General features: G+C 47.0%; 5 protein-coding genes across 5 annotated transcripts; 1 reads left to right on the top strand and 4 right to left on the bottom strand.

Moving 5' to 3' along the window:
• Window positions 1–309: 309 nt before the first annotated feature.
• On the bottom strand, window positions 310–2,569 carry K441DRAFT_652444 (uncharacterized protein). Its single transcript, XM_067647367.1, has 4 exons — window positions 1,822–2,569; window positions 1,339–1,626; window positions 1,003–1,250; window positions 310–951 (listed from the first exon to the last, which is right to left on the bottom strand). Exons 1-4 carry the CDS (start codon window positions 2,397–2,399, stop codon window positions 332–334), a joined length of 1,734 nt encoding a protein of 577 aa, XP_067509567.1. The 5' UTR covers window positions 2,400–2,569; the 3' UTR covers window positions 310–331.
• A 631-nt stretch (window positions 2,570–3,200) lies between these two features.
• Window positions 3,201–5,167, bottom strand: K441DRAFT_652442 (catalase-domain-containing protein). Its single transcript, XM_067647366.1, has one exon. It carries the CDS (start codon window positions 5,046–5,048, stop codon window positions 3,348–3,350), a length of 1,701 nt encoding a protein of 566 aa, XP_067509566.1. The 5' UTR covers window positions 5,049–5,167; the 3' UTR covers window positions 3,201–3,347.
• A 4,227-nt stretch (window positions 5,168–9,394) lies between these two features.
• K441DRAFT_167405 (uncharacterized protein) lies at window positions 9,395–10,085 on the top strand. Its single transcript, XM_067640296.1, has 4 exons — window positions 9,395–9,521; window positions 9,571–9,649; window positions 9,716–9,924; window positions 9,978–10,085. Coding segments are annotated over exons 1-4 (300 nt in total). The 5' UTR covers window positions 9,395–9,519; the 3' UTR covers window positions 9,988–10,085.
• Window positions 10,086–10,387: 302 nt separating this feature from the next.
• Window positions 10,388–12,634, bottom strand: K441DRAFT_627261 (putative ATP dependent RNA helicase). Its single transcript, XM_067646164.1, has 2 exons — window positions 12,398–12,634; window positions 10,388–12,343 (listed from the first exon to the last, which is right to left on the bottom strand). Exons 1-2 carry the CDS (start codon window positions 12,591–12,593, stop codon window positions 10,632–10,634), a joined length of 1,908 nt encoding a protein of 635 aa, XP_067509564.1. The 5' UTR covers window positions 12,594–12,634; the 3' UTR covers window positions 10,388–10,631.
• Window positions 12,635–13,355: 721 nt separating this feature from the next.
• Window positions 13,356–13,950, bottom strand: K441DRAFT_536501 (uncharacterized protein; the record flags this gene model as incomplete). The annotated part of the gene is made up of 3 exons (XM_067642420.1): window positions 13,356–13,659; window positions 13,707–13,858; window positions 13,912–13,950. Coding segments are annotated over 3 exons (495 nt in total), but the record flags the coding sequence as incomplete, so codon positions are not given.
• Between the last annotated feature and the right edge of the window lie 633 nt (window positions 13,951–14,583).

The raw sequence follows: 14,583 nt of genomic DNA, 5'->3' as shown, positions 1-14,583 counted from the left end.
TGAATCTACCTATGGCAGCCCAGGTGCCAAAAGCTACTCATTTACATACATGAGACGACATGCAGCTAAGAAATCGCCATATTGTCCACCGATCCATACCAGGCCACGGCGAATATGAAGCGGAGGGTATCCCAGCGTTCCTAAAACCACTTCCTCAAAGCTAAACCAGCATGCAGAAACGCCTTTCCTCGTCTAGTGCTCCATTAATCCCAAGTTTCATGCTAAAATGTCCAAGTGCGTTTCCGCGAGTAACGCATATGCTAGGAGTTTAGCTAATAAACCCCACATTAAGGTTGTGTTATAAGGCTTCACCGAAAATGGGTTGCTTCCCTCATTTCTCACTCTGTTCAGTAACCATTCTCTGCCAATGCACGAGCTCCCGGCTCAGATCGTCCATCATCTGCAGTGTACTGAGCTTTCTGAAACCTTCCACGTCGCCCACGTCTTCCTCGTTTGTTTCCTTCCCGCTCCCGCTGTTGCCATTGACCGTTGCGATGGCTTGCATTGTCGGAACGGCGCTTTTCTCCCCAGCAAGCTCTACCTGCCGTTGTGTGATGTAATTCTGCATTATCCCAGCTGGTCTCCGTATATCATTCCATGACATCTTCTCCAGCCGCCAATTCTTGGTTTTACCATGTTTGCCTCCTGCAGTTCCATCGCTACTCTCGTGTCCGTTGCCCGTCCCATTTGCGACATGGCTCTGCGGTGAATGTGGAGAGTTATCGTTGTTAAGGCGACCTGGCGAGGCTCCATTATTTGTTGGTGTAGGGAGGTCGCGTGTATACTGGTTACGACCCAGCCTTCCAGTCCGTTTCTGTGGCGGCCGGCCAGACTTTTTGTGGGTAGGTACTGGTTGTGGTGCAGTGGAGGGGGTATCGGGAGGTACTGATTCTGAAGCTGAGGCTTGAATGACACTCTCATCAACGGGCGTTTGGTCTACAATATCTAGATCTAAATTCATGTGTCAGATGATCTCGCACAATTACGTGGATTTCTACATACCATCGGCTCGTCTTCGTTCTACTCGCCCCTTTCGTCTACCTGCCGCTTCTGCCCGTTCTTTCTCACGCTCCTTCTCACGCTCACGGAGTTCCTTCTCGCGTTGACTTCTTGCCGCTGCGCCGCGCGGCTTCTGCCTTCCATTATTTGTGTTATTCTTCGTAGGTTGAGCCTCGTCCTCGGATTCAATAGTGGGGGAAGATGTACGAGACCTCGATCTAGTGCGTTGTCGCTTCGGTTCTTGCTTCACCCTACAAAACTCAGCATCAATAGAGATCTTTACATCATTCCGCCAAAATAGCAAGTAGAATCTCTAGAAGCAAGTAATAGTGCACTCACTCTTCGCTATCGTCACGGCTTCTCTTTTCCCTAGTGCCATTGTCTGTGGTCCCAGCACCGCCCTCACTCTTACTCTCTTCTAGTACTTTCCGCAGCACCTCATCTTCATCATAAGCTGCCCGACTGTTCATTGTGGATCGCCGTTTGGTGAACGACTCTACACTGGCCCTTGAAGACTTCTCTTTATCTTTTGACGACTTGTTGTCAGAGTCTTTGGAGACTGATGTCTTTCTCAAGACTTTGGAGTGGTTTTGGTCGAAGACGGGTAAATAGCGAGAGTACCGTTGTCTGTGAATCGTATATAAGTAAGCAAAACATCTTACAGATTGCAATGCCAAAGACTTCTTGAAGGTACGGAAACCTCACAGGGGAGGGGTTCAAGTTTGAATGGTGAAGGCGCTGGTAGGTGTTCCGGCCTGTCTAACGAGCAGCCTTCAGGCTCATTTTATAATTCGATGGGATAGATTGATGTGGTCCACTTACCCTCGAGGACTTGTCATGAGTTTGTGTAGATCCTTCCTGCACTCTTCGCAAAAGTATTCCTCAGGACTCGCTGCTTCGTCCATGATGCCGACGCATCCACCGTGCTGCCAAACTTTGCAAATATCGCATTGAATAAACAAACCACCTGCTTCATCGGCTTGTATGTCAGACTCAGCTAACGAAGAAGATAATTGGCCGTCTTTGGACTTGCCGGCATCCGAAGGAGGACCCGGGTATTCTTGCTGTCCACAGACACATCTGGTTATTTCCTCTTCTTCTCCAATTTCATCGTCGAGCTCGTCGTCGAGTTTTGTGGAATCGTCTTCGTCATTGTCTTGTTCGCGTGTCCTGCGCCGAGTCTGTGGCGGCTCGCTCTGTGGGTTGCGAGCCAAATCCTCAACCTCCTCAGAGGAGAGAGAATGTGGTGTTGACGATTTTTGAGGAGAGGGTTGCTTATTATTAGATCTGGTGGCTCGATCGGTGCGGCCTGATGACACTGAGGACGAGGAGTTGCTGTGAGTTGGAACGCTGGGCGGTGGCTGCGTGGTGCGAGCCCGCGATGAGCGACGCGGCGACATTGTGAAAAATGAGGAGTAGGGCGAGAAATCTTGGGAAACGACGCTGATTTTAGTTTTCCGAGCGATTACAAGAAAACTGATCCAAGGAAGTCAGGTTCTTCGCGGATGAGGAGTGACTGACCAGTGCGGAGTTCGCGGGACAAAAGCTTCTCCAAGCTTCAAAGGACGGCGGTTAGGTGGATTGACCGGCAGATAGGTGAGTCCTGAGATGCTGGAAGCATGATATGAGAGCTGCGATGGCGGTGTCGTCGTTCCGGAGGGATGCAATCGTTGTAGAGCAAGTAAGGGAACAGGAGGGTTCAATAGAATCTCAATCGAGTCTCAAGGTGGGCGCAGAGGCACACGCGCGACCTGAATTAGCCGGTGGCCGTACTTTGCTACGGTCGCTTACAAAGACCACAGGTGCCTTTATGGCGGCTTAGGCCTTCGGGATTCACCACGAAGGGCTTGAAAGCGACCAAAGGAAGGGAAGGCACGAACAAACGCAGCATGATGCTAACTGGACTAAAGTCTGGCTCTGGGAGTGAGGGTGAGTGTTGAAGGCGATGTTGTCGAGTTTCGACGCGGCTTTCATGGGTTGAAGTGAAGGCCCCAAGCGGAGAAGGTATGATTTGACGACCGTGCAGTGCGGCCTTGGCATTGGGGGTCGGCATCTGACCGGATGAGCTAAGCGCTGCGGCTGGAAGAAGATTTTCGTCACTCTTCATTTCCCAAATCAGACTGCGATTAGCTTTGCACTTCAAGATTGTCGCGGTGAGGTTAAGGTAGGTGCATGTTCATAGCAGTTGAATGCATAATTGATTCTCATTGAACATTATTTCAAGTTCCAGTGGAAGCTATCTTCAGAGCAATCTCGTGCCTAGTCATAGTCTGTAATGGTATTTTCCAGTCTCTCAGCATCTTCTATTCCATCCAGTTTTCTCAGCTCCTCAACTGATTTTGCTCCTCTCAAACGCCGTCCGCAAACTTGTGCGTGCCGCTCGTAGGTGCGCCATTGTTGTCCGTGGCACTAAATCCCACCTTGATCGTCATACCGTTCGCTGCCCTCAGGCTCTTATCCTTCGCCATGCCGTTGTGAGTACCGTTGAAGCGGAGACCGGAGATGCCCGGGTATCCCTTTACGCCAGTGGCCTTCTCAAGACGAGAAGCGAGATCTTCGGAAACCTCACGGAAGATACCTATCTGCCGCTTGATAATCTCCTTGTCCGTGCAGGTGGACATGTGACCAGACACATTACCGATGAAACGCTCCTTGGCTCCATCATCAAAGACCTTCTCCCATAGAGTGCGCGGGAACCGGAAATCCTCTGGCCTGATCTCAGACAGGAAGGTAATAGCCTCGCCAGTGAAGTGACCGTGGGTCTTGTTGAGGTCAACAGAGCGATTCCTGAAAGAAATTGGATCGATCGAAGAAAGATAGTTTGGACGCGCTCCCTGGTTATAGAAAGCCATGTTTCCGGCCCGCTGGAAATTCGCCATCCGGTAGGGTACGCGAGGTGCATTGGCTGGAAGTTGTTGGTAGTTTGTGCCAACGCGGTGACGGTGAGTGTCGGGGTAGGAGAAGAGACGGCTTTGTAAAACAGGGTCTGCGGAAGGCTCAATGCCCGGCACCATGTGTGACGGATTGAATGTGACTTGTTCAATCTCGGCGAAGTAGTTCTTTACGTTCTCATTGAGGAAGAACTCTCCAACCTTACGGAGAGGGAACTGCTTCTGGGGCCATACATGCGTCAAGTCAAAGACATTGGTCTTTTCCTTCTCCCACAAATCCTCAGCCTCCTTCGGGGTCATGGTCTGGACACAGAGATCCCAACCAGGGTATTCCCCTCTCTCAATGGCATAGTAAAGATCCTTCTGAGAATGGTCCGGAGATTTGGAGGCCGATTCGGCTTGAGTGATGAACTTAGTCCCTTGCTTTGACTTCATATGGAACTGGCAGTATACCCAATTTCCACTCTTATTAACCAGCTTCATTGTGTGTCCGCTATACCCGTGCATGAAGCGATAGCCATCGGGAATACCACGGTCACCCATGAGGACCATAACCTGGTGGATCGACTCAGGGTTCTGGGAAAGGTAGTCCCAAAACATGGTTGAATCGTCCCCACCGCTTAGGTTGGTGGCGGGATGGCGCTTCTGCGTGTGAATGAAGTGTGGGAATTTAGCCGGGTCTCTCAGGAAGAAGACCGGGGTGTTGTTGGCAACCATGTCCCAGTTGCCTTCATCAGTTCGAAACTTAACAGCAAACCCTCGAGGATCGCGCGCACAGTCGTGAGAACCAGACTCGCCTCCGACGGTGGAGAAGCGAATAGTGATCGGACAGCTCTTTCCGGCTTGGAAGATGTCCGCCAGACAAAGGTCATCCAAAGGATCAGTGGTCTTGTAGTAGCCATGAGCTCCACTGCCCTTGGCATGGACGACGCGCTCTGGGATTCTCTCCCTATCGAAGTGAGACAGCAAGTCGATTAAGTGGAAGTCTTGGAGCAAGAGTGGGCCATTCTCGCCAACTCGCTGAGTCTCATAAGGATGGGGGTATGGGGCGCCGTTACTGGTGCAGTAGAGAGTGTCCTGAGACTTGGCATTACGATCGTCAATGTAGTCTCGATAGAGATCACCGTTTTTCTTGCCGTCGGCCGTGTGAGCAGTCATGGTGTTTGAGTTGTTGTAGAATGCTTGATTTTTGAGAATTGTTGTAGAGGAACAAGTGAGGTGCAACACAGACGACCTTGGTGGTCGGTACTAGGTCGTTAATATGTTGAAGTGAATGGCAATCGGCGGGGTTTCGCCTCGTTTGATGGGGCCGGTCAACCCTTGTCAGACGCGGGGTAGAGGGGTGCTTATTCAAGCCATTGGGCCAGAACCAATTATTACGCAGCAGATGCAATCTGGCTAGCCTGAACATCGACTCCCCCACAAGCCAGCGACTTCCCCCTCCACCTCAAGGCCCTGTTGGTGTTTCGAGCCTCCCGTGATTAGTCATGCTGTACCTGCCAGAGTTTTCCTCTTTAGTATTTACACCACCCTGGCGCATCCGGCCGAAAGCGCGTGTTGATCTTGGTGATCAAACGGCAGAGTTTATACCTTTTAAAGTAATACGCACGGCCATTTTAACGTTTTTTTAACGTTTTTTTTAGGTATAAATCTACCCATTTTGATGAGCGTGATCAACACGCGCTTTCAACCGGATGCGCCAGGGTGGTGTAGCGTTGCAACTCTGTGAGCTTGTTCTCGGCTGCTGTCGAAAGACGCGCTAATTGCGATCGTCGTCCTGTTTCCTATAGATTAGGGGTGTCTCGGCTATTTCACTATATTGAGGCTCAACAGCCTACATTAATTCGATAGAGTTCTCCTTCTTGACTGCTCCGTTCGACAGCTGCGTCTACTTCCTGAATGGCATCTTTTTGATCAGTCCTCAGCTCAAGTCTACCATGTGCTTTCGCACTTCCTACTATTACCACCCAATGAGGCCTCCATCTCACAAAGTAGCTCCAAATAGGTTTACCCGTATGTACCAAACCCTCGGGATCTATATGCGGAGACCGTTACGTCATGCGTGTGTCAGAAAACCCGTTTGCAACGTCAGGGTCCACAGAACAGTGGTCCGTGCGGGAACACCGTACACCACCACCATGTCTTCTAATCGTGCTAGGGTTGATATAGACCTTGTTTAGAAAACTTAATATAATGTTCATGTCTTCTAATCGTGCTAGGGTTGATATAGACCTTGTTTAGAAAACTTAATATAATGTTCCCCTAAATAAGACGGCAAAAAAATTCTCCTCCTAAGCCCTAGCCGTTACTTAAATTGCTTCTTACTACCTGTAAGGCATATTGCCAGGTAAACGGTAGGGAGCAGGCAAGCCGAGCAAGAGTTACAGGAGAGTCGATGTAAGAGGACGATATGGTAAAGAGTATAGGTAAAGCCTCGTATAGAGACGAACCGACAAGAGGAAGAGGGCTGAAAGCCCGAGGTGCTTATCCCTTAACCCGCCAAAATTCGTCCACACGTTATCGATAAGGATTTACCAATCAAATCAATGCATTAAAATTGGCGTGCTTAGGAATATACAGCTGATATGGAGGTTCAAAATCGGGCAACAGCCAAGACTCTAGGGGAGGCCTTTTTAAGACACGATTTGGTTGAACGATACATTGGGTCGGCTGAACGAGGTCTATATCATTGGAAGTACAACTGGAAGGCATAGTTAATAGTTTGTATTGATCAAATCTATACGGTATACGCATTGTTCTGATCCTGGTGTTCCGCACGGACCACTTGATTTGTGGACGTTGGCGGGTTAAGGGATAAGGAGGTACTAAGGCTAGCCAAAGATTAGCCTCATACCGTTCTCGTCTAGGTATATATTAATTCTTCTTATTCATTACTATTTTATTATTTATACCATTCTGTATATCTTCACCAGCAAGCAGGGCTCGATTCGACATTAGTGCAAGCGAGTCGTTGATAGTAAGTTCCTTTCAGTATAGCTTGCCAATAAGTAATCGTATCGGTACAGTAAACATTCTCAGGGTGACCTGCTCGTGCAAGCCAATCGTCGTACTTATCGCGATTATTTGTAGATGTCGTCTAAGCAAAGATGATGGTGTAAATAACGGGTAATGCTCAGATAACCCTTTTTTAGTGAGGAACACTAAAATATTTTTCAATCAACTCAATTCAACCAGGACCTCCAGATTGAATGCGTTGCCAAGCCCGCGAACTCTCAGTTGATTGAATTGATTGAGTCTTGGCATTCAATTCAATTCAATATTGAAACCTCGTTGAACGATCTGCAAGCCTGATAAAGTACCGTTCTGTGGTTGCTTCGTAATATCCCTTAATATCCCTTTCTTTAAATCTTGGTAATACGTTTATTTCCTCTTCTTATTCTAGCTCTTTAAGCCACTCAGCTTTAGGTATGCTATACCTTAGCCTATTATTAACTTTTCGAACTAGTACTTTATAGTTCTATTCTTTATAGCTCTAAATAGCCTCTCTTAGCTTGCTATGCTCTAATTATTTATTAAATCCTATTTAGTCTTCTCCTATAACGGGCTCTTCTAAAAGGTATACTAGATAAGACATAGTTAGATAAGAATTAACTTGTTCTCAGCCTAAAACCATTCACGCTTTATATCTCTACCCTAATATATTCATGCCTTAGTTAAATGCAAAGATATTCACCGTGGCTAGTTGTGTGCTTTTCTTTATATGTGGCTCATTAGGCTCACATAATATGTCGTAAAACCCTCATTTTATCTCTTAATTCCTAGTCTTAGTGTCAGGTGACGAAGTTACCTCGCTTATATATTGTTCCGCACAGCCGTGCCTGGCGTCTTGCCAGTCTGTACAGCGTAGAAATAAGCGGCCGATATTGGCACATGCGCAACCACCAAAAATCGATTTTTGAAGATATATTACTACCCTAATACTTTGTCATTTGCCCATTACGTCTTTTATAATCGTGTAGACGCTTTATATAGTACTTGTATATATTCTAAATTATCTTCTAGTCCATCTCCTCCTCAAACAATCGTCGATTTTTGGTGGTTACGCACGTGCCAATATCGGCCGCTTATTTCTACGCTGTACAGCCAGTCACTCGCTTACCTTTTGCAGGTTTGTGCCGTAGCTGAGTGGTGCGGAGCTTGTCACCTCACATTTAGTACTAGTCATGTAAGCTTTGCAGTGTGTGGGAATTGAACGAGCAACTTGATTGTAAATCTATGGAAATCAAGTGGTATATATACATAAAGAAGGCGTAGGAAATAAGGGGTAATTGACGAGTCGGTGACTGAATCAGTGGTCGAGTCGGTGAGCGAGTCAAGGTGTAGGTAGTGAAACGGGGTGATATGCGGGCGAGTCAGAGTGATATGCAGGGTACCGGTAGTCGGTTACAAGTCAGCACGTCGTCAGACATCTACATAAATTCCGGACGATGGCCTGGCTCGGTGAGTTCTACGCCTGAGTCAATATCTTTAGGACTGGCTCATATTTTTAGCTTTCTTATTGATAGCGCATTCTCTGACTTAACTCTACACTATGGCGCGCAGAGTTTCCGAGTTCACAAGATCATTTTGTCTAATCAATCGAGGTGGGTTTCACGCGTGCTCGAGGAGCATTTCAAGGTATACTTATCGTCTTTGTTACTCATCTCATCTAGCAGAGAACTAACTAGATCCCGTAGGAGTCAGACGAGCTCATTCTCAGAGATGACTGATCCTGGGCTGTGAAAGCTATGCTCTCGTTCCTCTATAGCAAGACCTATCTCCCAATCTTCGATATTGTCTGCCAGATTTATGTCCACATGACTCTACTCGACTTCAGCGTCCATATTTATATCATCGCCGACAGATATGGTGTGTCCAGGCGATCATGCATTAGATGAATCCCAGTACTGCGCAAAGGCGACACTTACTGCCCCAGCCGGGAATTGTACCTCCTTCATTCAGGGGCTGGATTACACTTATCTGAAAAGTTCCTCCAAAAAAATGATCCACTACGACTGAAGATGATGTTCTTCGCAAAAGAGTCCAGTGCTTTTATCAATATACTTATAGATAAGGATTCAGTATTTTTTAATAACACCATAATAACATGTTATTGAATTAAATATAAATTAAAAAGCGTTTAAATATATATATTATTATTCAATAATATGTTATTATGGTGTTGTTGAAAAATACTGAATCCTTATCGATAAGTATTGAATATTGATAAAAGCACTGGCCCGAGTAAGTATACCGATCCCTTGACATGTGGCTCGCGACTTTAAACCACCTTATCTTTGGCCTTTAATTCGGCTCAGCTTTTATTCCTGCATCCCACTGGTTTCAAGGCCCTCTTTCTTTGATAACCACGGCGCCTAGCTTTTCAAACTTAGACATTGAAACATGGCTGCGAAGCAATCATGGGAATGGAACGAATCCTTCTCTAAACCAGGGAAAAGCCCCACAAACTCCCGGGCCCAACCAGATTCATAATGGCTCTCCGTCCGGAGGGCTTCCACCTAAGCGTGGTGGACCTCCGCCTCGAAGCTTCCTTCCGCTCGCTGTAATTTTTCCTCAAAATCCCGAGCGGCGGGTTCCTCCGTCTCAGTTTTCACGAGCTGCTAATAGCATGTAAGCTTGAAGTAATATTAATTCTTCAGCACAACTGAAAGGTTTTTAGGTTGTTTAGTTCGGGCATGTTTTCGGATATCACTCTTCGATTCAGTGACCAGGAGTTTCGGCACACAAAGCCACACTCAGTACCAATATGATTCTTATCAATCACAATTTGATTCAGAGTATCAGAAGAGCTAACCTTTTAGCAGGAGTCGACTGAACCAGTTATAGACCTCATTGAGTCTGACCCTGTGGCTCTAAGCACCATGTTGCACTTTCTCTACGAAAGCGAATACAGCCTGCCACCTAAAGAGAATGACCAAGAAGCTAATACCCTTGCTGCATACCGCGCCGATCTACAGTTCCATATCCGCGTTCACAACACCGCGGTCAAATTCGATGTTTTCACGCTCCGCCAGTATGTCGCTGGCCGTTTTGCGAGTGAAGCGACAAAACTCACGGGTTTTGCAGAGTTCCTTGATGCTGTCGAAGAGGTCTACCGCTCCACCGACGCTTTCACGGGTGTCTTCCTCCGGGGCGAAACATCGAATTTGATCCATGAATAATTGGTGGGGTGCGAGAGGCTGGTAGATTAGGTGAGCTCATGGAAGTCGTGAAGAGGACCCCTGAGCTCTCCACATCTTTGCTCAAGACTATCGTTCTGGATGGAGCATATGTCAAGCAGAAATTCTATTATACGTGCAACACCTGCGGAACTCCCTAGAGAACCACTGTAGGACCACGACGGACCCGCCAGTCGGGGTGTCCGTACTGCTATGCGTGAGCAAAGGTTGGGCTCCTTGTTGTCTACTTCGGGTGAATGAAGTGGCCAGAGTAGGCTTTGGTGGTAGAGGACATTGGTGATTCTCGAACATACTGTAGACAGTCTTTGGGTCTTTAACCCTATCCATTAGTCTAGATAGTCCGAAATTTCGGCTACGAAAAAATGAAACTTGAATCACAACGAATACTTCAAATCATGTTTGAGAATGGCACACGGTTATGATGCGTCGTTTTTAAAACTCTTTCACACGCTCCTGTCTATCGAAGGGGACACCGAGCAGAAAGAATGGAAGACAGACTAGATATTTCCATTTGCATAGACCATTTACCGATCGCTATGCTTCATTTTTTCCCGCGGCCTTTAGCATTGAACGTTTTCAATGGATCCGCATTTCTCCCTACTGAAACCTTGTGACCTTTCCTATGAGCCTTGTTGTGCATTCTTGCTTTTCGGATTCGATTATCACTTGTCTTGCCTATGCTTACGAATCCAACATCCGCTATATCCTTCTTGCTTCCATTAGGTAATAAATAATCTGGCACATGCCTTAGATGAGGCTGCACTCTGGCAGCCCTTAATTCTCCATCGTGCCGCAGATGATGTAAGTCCGATGGGTTCTCTTCGAAATGACGTTTAAGTTTTTCGCTCTTTAGAAGCTCTTGTCTGAGCTCACGGACTCGCGCTTCACGAATGGCTATCCGTGTCACAGCCCTAAGAGCATCGGCTAGACGGTAACGGAAGCCATCTAAGCGCTTCATGTTGAAGTGGTAGGGCTGGACAGTATGGCCTTTCTTCTCTTGGTGCTTGATAATTTTTGCAAGGACATCCTCGTCATGTTCGGCGGTGGGGAAACTGGTGGGCTTGTGTTTACGATATAGCTCTTTAGGGATCACGAAGGAGAGAGCCATGCCAGTCTTTCCTGCGCGTGCTGTTCGCCCTATCCGATGAGTGTAGGATTTTGAGGTTGTAGGAAGATCGAAGTTGAGGACGCATGCAACGTTCTTGAAGTCTATTCCACGGGCAACGCCGTAATCCGTATCCCTCCTTGATCCTTTTCGTTTCTTCTTTGGCGGCTCTGATGGCTTCTCCGTTTGGGTCCCATTTGGCACCCGGTCTTCAGTCGGTGCAGCTAGTTTTACAGAATTTTCGGGCTTTTGCTTCGGTTCATTCTCCTTTTCATTGACTTGATCATCCTCTTCGCCTTCCTCATCGCCTCCCTTTCGTTTCTTCTTGCGTCCTTCATCGCCCAGCACTTCATTCTCGTCGGTAGCAATAATGATTTCATAGACATTCTTATTGAACTCCTCTATAATGTGCAGCCGTGACGCCACAGGCAGCTCAGAATTGAGAACGCAGCTCCTGATGCCAAATTGCTCCAAGAATAGCTTTAGTCGGTAGCAGCGGTCGATATCTCCGACGAACACAATGCATTTTCCCTTAATCAACTTAAGCATGAAGATGGCATAGATCAGGAGGAATTTCTCATCCTCTGCGCATCGGACTACGTATTGACTGACACTTCCTGTATCCTTCTCTTCCTTATCGAGTTCTAAGATTACTGGATCCCGGCAAAACAGTCCCTTCAGTGTCTCCAGCTCCGTTTTCAAGGTTGCACTCATCAATAATGTTTGGACGCCTTTCGGTATGGTTTTAGCGATATTCTCCAGGTCATCTTCGTAGCCGTACGATAGAACAAGATCCGCTTCGTCAATAACGAGGTGCGCAAGGTCCCTGAGAGAAAGTGCTTCATTGTTCAGATTGGCGGATGCTCTCCCTGGGGTAGCAACAAGGATATCTGGGAAGTCTGCCAGTCGTGCGCGTTGCACCTTGTCATCCTCCTTCCGGGTCATATTCTCCACCCGTATATCCTGTCCACAAAACACCGCCAACGATTCAGTTGTCTTGGTAACTTGCACGGCTAGTTCCCGGGTCGGAACCAGTATAAGTGACGATGTACATTTCTGGTAATTGGGTTCGGATTTTCTTCGCAATATGGATTGGATAATGGGAATTAGGTATGCAGCGGTCTTGCCTGACCCTGTTTTGGACCGAGCTGAATGTTGTTAGTCTGAGAATGCATCAAAGACCAAAATAGGTTGGGGGATACCTAAAATATCTTTCCCTTCCAAGGCGAGAGGAATTGCTCTCGATTGAACTAGCGTGGGTGTAGAGAACTTTTCTTTCTGGATAGCTCTAAGGACGCGGGCATCGAGTCCAAAACTGTCGAAAGTAAAATTAGGTTTCGAGGCGGCTGTAGAAGGCACTTCTTTAGGCATATCATCTTCGTTGAGCTTGCGCTTCATGATTGTGTGTTATTTCGCCGCAAATTTTCAGTTTGTGCTCGTTATCGATTTGAGGCTTTGGAATTTCTACGGCGGAATGCCAATGACGCTAAAATGGTTAGTCAGCTAGGCTGGCTAGAAAGAAGCTCACGAAACTCTAAACACAGCAACCGGCACACTTCAACCGAAGACTCAGCAGCAACACTAAAATTGAATTTAGGCAGTGTAAGCTGCAAATAATTCCTATCAAGTTTATTTACAGAGTTACAGGCCCTCCATGGTCCTTAGGATAACCCCGAAACTACAGGGGGGAGTGAGAATTCGTTGGATGGATCCCTCTGGCCAGCATACCGTATGTGCTCATTGGAATCGGTTTTTGATACTTCAGAACTAGTCATTAGAAGCAATAGTACCTATGCGCGGCTGTGTTTGGTCAAGATTTGTAAACTATGGTCAATATATTGCAATTTAGAAACCATTGGTTAATTGCGACTAAATGAAATAATGACACAGTAAATCGAAACGAAGGCGGCTAAGAAAACATAAACAACGTAAACATTCTTGTATTCTCCCTGAAATCGTTAGAGATAGTGGGGGCAGAGGCATGACAGTGTCGTTCCGTCGTTCATATGTAAGGCAAAATATAGAGAAAATGACAAAAAAGAGGAAACGTATTTCAGAAGCACCCGAGTGACTTCCGAGGAAGAGTATTCGCACAAAGATACGTATGTGATGCCATTGTCCAGCGTCGGAAATCCTCGCGTAGTCTTGTTATTCAGTTGTTCATTCTCTATCCTTTTCCATCCTGAAATATCCAATCAAGTAAGGCATGTCCTCATCACATACAGTACCAAGATCCTTGACCTTGACGTTATGCTGGATGGGATGCTGGATTCCAAAATTGATTCGTGACGCAGGAGCTAACCTTACGCCGCTCCCCGCTGGCACCACCGCAATGGATTTTTTCTCTAGGGTCGCCTCGCCTGGCATTGATCTTGGCCTTGTGCCCTGAATGTGGATGATTGCATGCTCCGAAGGCTCTACACCGCTCTTTGTCGTAGCACGACCTCCGTATGTGAAAATTGGGCTAATACTAGTCAGAATGCTGATAGACTCTAAGATGTGTGTACGAACCATGCGTAGCAAAAGCCTCTCCTCTCTTGTACTACCACGAAGCGCCGAATTTGACTATACACATGTTGATTATATATCACGGTAGAGACGTTCGCGTTGTCTAATTGTTGGGTGTCATTGCCCAATGGTTCACTAAAAAGGATAGCGAACATCTATACCCTAAGTAAGTTACTGTCTTTGCCTAAATGGGCGATCTAAGCTTTACTTTTCCCTTTTTAAAGAATCTGGAATTCTGGACTCGATAGTCTAAGCCTTATTAGCGCTTTTTAATGCTTTAGAGAGGTACGTGGAAAGTTGTTACCTGGGTCTAAGGTTTCTGCCTCACCCGGCGTTCCTCTAATGGCCGCGAGAGGGATTTCCTCAGTCGGACCACCTGCACGAATTAGTATGCGAAATGGTGACAATAATTTTATTGGTACGGACCTGCGGTAGTCGATTCGGGCTGTCGTGGATATGGTTCGGCATTGCTCGTTTGGCGTTCTTCAAAACTCGTGAGCTGCTTTTGTAGGAATCTCTGAGGCGAAAAGTACTTACGACTAGGCCGACCTGGTGTTGTGGTAAGGTATTCTTGTTGTGGCTGGCCGTACTGGTCTCGTTGGTAGGCATGTGGTTGCCTTTGATCTGGAGGGGGCTGTTGTTCAGCTGCTTGTGGTGTCGGCAAGCTTGTACTGCCTGCATACGCTCTATCTTCACTAGGGTAATTTGGAGCAGTTGAGTATGCCTGATTAACAGTATGATGTGCACTGATAGAGGGGGGCGCGTATCCCTGATTGGCGGGAGTGTAGCGCGGATTGTTGGTTGGAGCTTCGCCGTACTGGAGCCCAGGATTCAGTAAGGTCGGAGATTGAACAGAGTCACGTCGCGTATCACTGAAAGC

Source organism: Cenococcum geophilum (genome assembly GCF_001692895.1).
Source record: "Cenococcum geophilum 1.58 unplaced genomic scaffold K441scaffold_3, whole genome shotgun sequence".
Taxonomy (NCBI): Eukaryota; Fungi; Ascomycota; class Dothideomycetes; order Gloniales; family Gloniaceae; genus Cenococcum; species Cenococcum geophilum.
The sequence above is the reverse complement of the archived record's forward strand: the minus strand, read 5'-3'. Positions and strand labels throughout refer to the sequence as shown.